Below are 6,000 nucleotides of genomic sequence, written 5' to 3'. Positions count from 1 at the left end.
TTCCAGTCTAGCCAGGGCAGCTGGACCCAACACGGCAAAAGGGGCACTGCCAACAGCCTGTCGAAGGTCTGCCCCACCAGCTCGTGTTGCTTTCTTGGCTCCAAATATGCAAGAAGCAGTGTTCCCCCGTGGAATCAGAGGCAAGGGCACTGGCCACCCTCAGGCAGTGCGGTTCTCCAACTCCCCACCCCAGTCAAACAAGCGGCCATCACTTATAAAAACACAACACACACTGGGTTTTAATGAGAAAATAATTGTATACTTGCATTGAATGCCTCACAATCACTATAAAACCAAAGCAGGATAATAACATTGAAGTGGTTAACATACACAGGAGAGCCAGAGTATCATTTTCAAACACAGTATTGCTGCTTTTTGCCCCCTCCTCCAAAAAAGGGAAAAAAAAAATGTCATTTGGGTAAAGAGCAACACAAAATCAAAATTGGCAGCTCACTCACTGAATGCTTAAAATTCAGGAAATTGGTTCTGTCACTAAAACTGGATATAGTCACCATCTCTAAACACATAGGTTATTATTTTTTTTTTCCAATACATAGTTTAATGACATCCATTCTTTAGTTGGAAAAAATGTTAATTATTTGTCTTCAGAGACAAGAGTCAACACTGTCTTAGTGTTCCTTGTTATGCTGTGTGTGTGTGTTGTGTATATATGTGGACACTGAGCTATATACGGTTTATACATCACTGTCTACGGTGGGCAGCATGCACAGGTGTAAAAAGGCAAGGAGACTGCATGTGTCCTTCACGCGGGACACAGCCCAGCCTCCTGCCACTGACAGACCCTGTTTCCATAATTTCTGGATGAGAAAGCCAAGGAATGTCAGTAGGTAATCAGTTCCGGAAGAAAGTGGACATCTATAAACACTGTGGAATGGAATACTTTCAGGAAAGCTTTTAATATCTACGGAATCTAAACATTTGTTCTAGCTGAGATTAACAAGCTTGCGTGCTATTTGGGGGCAGGGATGAGCATCAGAGGCCGATGTGTGGACAAGCCTCTTCCTCTCAATGGATGAGGCAGGAGTGATTTTCCTCCAGGTCTGCTGCATCTTCACATGGTTTAAGGGGTTCATTTGGGATCCCAGAGCCTAGCATAGTGATATGTACAAAGCCATGGCCCAATGTTTCTTAAATGAGTAAAAAAAACTCAAGAGCGCAGAGAAAACCTGGCTCTTCCAAGGGAACTGTAATGGACATTTTAACAGGGTTGTAACTGAGTGGAACAGCAGTCATCAGAAGGCAGCAGAAGGGAACAAGCAAAGGCTGGAGATGTGGGGGCCACAGTTAAACGGCTTTGTGACTGTGAGGGGGTCACGGAAACTCTGCATTTGTTGCCTACTCAAAGCACGGACCAAAGGATCCCAACTCTGTAACTCTACGCAATCAATGTGTCTGGTTCAATCAACTGTAGTCAAAGACCGATTTATCTGCCTCCACAGCAAGTGCAGGAATTGCGTGGCCTTCTAAGCTTTCTTTTCAGCTGCCCATTCTCTTCTCAAATGGAGGTTTAAGGTGGGTACACATTTTCCTTCAAAACAGAACCAAACACTTCAGGCAAGTCCTGAGGATTGTTTCCTCTTTCGAAAGATGGGGAGTCCATCTGTATCTAGTCTATGGCCATGACCAGATCCAGAGTTAGTCCAGAAATCACGAAGCATAGAACACTTTGCTCTCCAGGCATCCGAGCAGCCTCTGTGTCCCTGGGCCACACGATGCTACTGTCGCATCAGTGGTCATTCCCATGCCTGTCTTGGGAACAATGCTGGAAATCCTCAGGGTACTCTCCTGTCACTGATCAGGACTCCTCATCTCATTTTCCTGGGAACGTCTGTCTCTGTGCCAGCCTCTCCCACTTGAAAAAAGAATTCCTAACAGCAGGCATCTTATTTGTCACGTATCTCCAGTGGTTAGCACATTTTGTTGACTCTTCATTCGGAATGCTCAGGGCCGTGAGCCATTTGAAGATGGCGCTAATTACCCATCTGTAGAATTTGGCTTCAAATTGCAGGTTCCCTTGGCAGTTTCAAAGTTGTAAGTTACCCGACAGCTCCATTTCTACTTTGTGTCCACCACTTGTTTATGAATAAACTTTCCCCTAAAGCCGACATTAGTCTAATAAAAGAAGCAAAGATAGTGTGCATGACATCTACATACAAATTTTGTGGAACTGCTACTTGTCAGAATAACCTATTAGCGCTTATGACAGAATAATATAAAAACAAAAAGGAATTTTAGTGAGGTCTAACTTACTTATTGCTTTTTTTAAAAAAAACACAGTTTTAAAACAAAGGGCACAATATTGTAAAGTGATTATCCTCTAATTTAAAGAAAAAACAAAGGGGACCAAAAAAAAAAAGAATGCTGGTCAGTATTTTTCTCATGGCCAGAGTTAAAAAATTTCTCATCCAGAAATTGAGGGCATTCCATGATTGAATGCCCTGATCATATTGCTTTAAAAGACAAAAAGAGTAAAGCTGGCATCCTTTAGCCTATACTAAGCATGAATACAAAGCATGACAATAAATATGAAACTTTCCTAAATGTCAAATTACAAAACTGCTCAAAACTTTGCCATTGTGACTCATGCAAATACCATGTTAGGTCAACTTAATATTACAAATACTGTATCAGCTCGGAGCCTCTATATCCTTTTCATAAAAAAGAAATTCTCGCTCACTCCTGACGCTGGCAAACAGCTTTGGAGGAAGTAAGTGGATACCTTTGTCCCATGACCATTCTGGAATTTTACTCCTCACACACACACACACACACACCCTTACTCGTGAGCACTCACGCGCTTTGCAAAAATACACAAAGGCGTGTGCGGACACATAGGCACGTGCGTGCGTGCGCACACACACACACCCATCTTTAGGATTTGTAGCTGATCCTAAGCCTGCACTTAAACTTCTATATTTTTCTCTGTATCATCCTGAAAAATACTGGTTGCTCAGCAAAAATAATCTCTCTTACTTCCTCATTTTCCCACTCTTTCTCCCTCCCTTATTCTCTACCTTTCATGAGCTTTCTTTACTGCTTCCTTTCCCTGACTAATCCAAAATAATCTATCATCTTCCTACTCCCTTGAAGGTTCACTTTATATATAAAATATAGTTATAAACACCTCTTTATTTCTCATCTACCTCTCCAAGGCAGAGTTCGCCCTTGTTTCGATTATTGCCATTCTAAAAACACCCCTCCCCTCTTGAACCATGCTGTTCAATGTGTACAGGTTTTATACATGGATAGATTCCCCCACCCCATCATAAAAATAGTTGTTGCCCCCTAAATATAGTCTTCATATAAAGAAACAGAATTGTGAAAATGTGTTCTCATAAACTGTAGCTCAGTCAGTATCATAAGCAGACAAGACCCTAAAGGTAAAATAATCTATTTGGTTTGGCTTTCTGCCCCCACTTCCTCAACCTCCTAATGTAGAACAGATTGTGTTTGCAACAGGAAGAAATCCTGTCTTCAAAATACGGATTGTGATCATTCATGGCTCCTAATTAAAAACAATTAAATGAAAGAGATATGGGACGAGAGTTGCCTCTTCTGGGCAAATGGAGAGAAACCTTATTTTGTGGCTGCTGGAGTAAATGGAGTTGGTCCGCCACCTGCGATGTGGTCACGGGTGGGAACTGGTGCAGGCGCAGGGAAGTACCCTCAGCCAGGTGGACGGCGCCAGCTTCTCAGATTCTCCAAAGGGCCACATCTCCACTGTTTTCCTCACCACCCAGGCAGCCTGGTCTCTTCTGCCTGGAGCAACCATGTCGGTTTGCTCATAATTTCTTTGTCCTTTTGGATCAACTGTGGTCCAAACCCAGGCGATCCTTTTGAGTCACACACACACACACACACAATCCTTTTCCTTTTGACTCCCAGGAGTTTGAGTTTGGTGGGTGGACTGCTTTTTCACTGTAGATTATAACTTCTGGCCTGTATAAGGATTGCTGAGTTCGTTTGCACTTTAATAAATATTCTATTAAAATGCTTTGACTGTTGATTTCTTGGTTTCTTGGGAGCCCAAGCACCAAAGAAGCTTCCTGGGTGGAAGGAAGTTGATTATTCATTGTTTTCTTCCTCTTGGTTGGCATAGATCCCCGCCTCCCAGCGCAAAGCCAATGCGCTCTTTCTTCGATTAACCCGTGTGGCCTCAAGGACCTAAGAGAGAAGGAAAAAAATTACACAGAGTTCATGGATATCAATCACATACACAAACTGACTTCTCTGTTTCTTTTCTCCTTTCCCTCCCTCAACAGTATCTACTGAATGAGGAAAGTGGGAAACTGTCTGAGCCAGCTGGGAGACCGGAGAGAATGAAAGTGAAGGTGGGTGGTGGGAGGTCCTGGGGGCGCCATCATCTCACAGCCAAGTTCACTTGCCATCTGACCCATCATTCTCAGTATAGAGAGATTTAATTTCCCTGAAATGTTCTGCAAGTTTCCTAGAATTAAATTTGGCCCTGCATCAAGCTTTTTGATAACAAAGCGATCGCTACACACTCTAGATGAGCGCAGTCTGTTGGCAATGTTCTGCATCTGGACTATCCAGTATGGCAGCTACTGAGTGCTTAGAACATGGCTCGTGTGGCTGAGAAACTACACACTTGATTTCAGTAGCCTCTTGGATCTAGTGACTACCACATTAGCACAGCTATGAATGGTCTTAGTCTCCAGAAAAGAATTCCAAACAACGGAACCAGTGCGGAATCATTCCATCAAACTTTATGGACCTACGCAAGCTGTGATCTTATTTATATCACAAAAATCTACTTTGGTATAATTAAGCTCGCAAGAAGAATTAAGTGGGGGGAAAAAAAGAGCTTCTGAAGCCAATAATAAAGGAATCTGGGCATGCTGATGTAGCATCAGGGCTACAGGTACTCATTAAGGAAATGGAAGGTGACAACGTTGAGAACAAATTGGTTCACCACCATCGGGGTGAGCCACCCTCCCTCTGGTTCCCTAGAAGAGCCTGTGGACTCCAGGGGAAACCTTCAGCCAGTCTGCTCCTGCTTGAGTTTGATCCAGATGACATCCGCATGAAGGACATTTAGGTTGCCAAAGCAGGAGAAACGGTTCAATTTCACAGTGCTACGCCAAAAGCAAGCCCATGCACACCAGTCAGTTCAGTTATTGTGGCTCTGGCTTAGGATGCACAGTTTCTGAATTTAAAGAAAAGTCCAGTAGAGCCAAGACTGGTTGGTTATCCAACCAATATGGAATGAAGCTTTTGTTTATGTGAAGAACAATCATTCTGGCAAGCGACAGAGATGCTGACAACTTCAGAGAAGCAAGGAGATAAAGGTTTACAAGCAGTGCTGGGAGCCCAGACATAAGCAGATTCTGGACAGATAAAGGTCTAGGCGGGGCAAGGGGAGCAGGGGGAGGAATCTCAGTTTGCTTCTCTGCACCTCTGATAAATTAATGGACTTCTCAGAGCTGCAGTGCACTTTTCTCCGGGAAGGCTTCCCTAGTCCTCCTAGGAGGGACGGCTGGACAGGACATATGGGACACAACTCGGTCAGGTCTCCTGAAGGGATGTTCATCATGAAGAACATAAGCCATGCCCTAAAGTGTTGGTGTATAAGCATGTCATCGTCACTTAGTCAATATCTAAGAATAAGACATCAGTAGAAGGATGCTTCCAAGCCTGGCAGAGTTAAACAGCAGTCTTCAGGTCAATGCGTGGTAGCATGGTACCGGGAAGCCGTGCGGGACTGGAATGGCAAGTGCTGAGCTTTATTTCTAGCTCTCTGCCTGGAACGTGTTGCTGCTGTTCATGGCATCTTGTGTCTCTTAAACCTTATGTATAAAGAAAGTTTATCTACAAACACAACACCTGCCCTACTTCACAGGCTTTTTCAGGAAAAGGGGTGGACTCTGAAGTCCAGGCAGACTAAGGTTAAATCCTAGTAACTACATGACCTTGGGAAGGTTTATTATTTCTGTGCCTCAGTTTCCTTATATGTAAAAT

At 43.5% G+C, this 6,000-nt stretch overlaps 1 protein-coding gene across 7 annotated transcripts in view; it reads right to left on the bottom strand.

The window, feature by feature from the left end:
* Window positions 1-212: 212 nt before the first annotated feature.
* PALM2AKAP2 (PALM2 and AKAP2 fusion) overlaps window positions 213-6,000 on the bottom strand; it is a 517,050-nt gene continuing 511,262 nt past the window's right edge. For all 7 annotated transcript variants that reach the window (XM_070795255.1, XM_070795256.1, XM_070795257.1 and 4 more), the window contains one exon: window positions 213-4,185. In XM_070795255.1, coding sequence (XP_070651356.1) covers window positions 4,087-4,185 — 99 coding nt within the window. In that variant the 3' untranslated portion in view covers window positions 213-4,086. The remainder of the gene's footprint in view (window positions 4,186-6,000) is intronic.

The sequence above is a fragment of the Bos indicus genome, chromosome 8, assembly GCF_029378745.1.
Source record: "Bos indicus isolate NIAB-ARS_2022 breed Sahiwal x Tharparkar chromosome 8, NIAB-ARS_B.indTharparkar_mat_pri_1.0, whole genome shotgun sequence".
NCBI classification, from domain to species: Eukaryota; Metazoa; Chordata; class Mammalia; order Artiodactyla; family Bovidae; genus Bos; species Bos indicus.
This window is presented reverse-complemented; position numbering and strand designations above follow the sequence as displayed.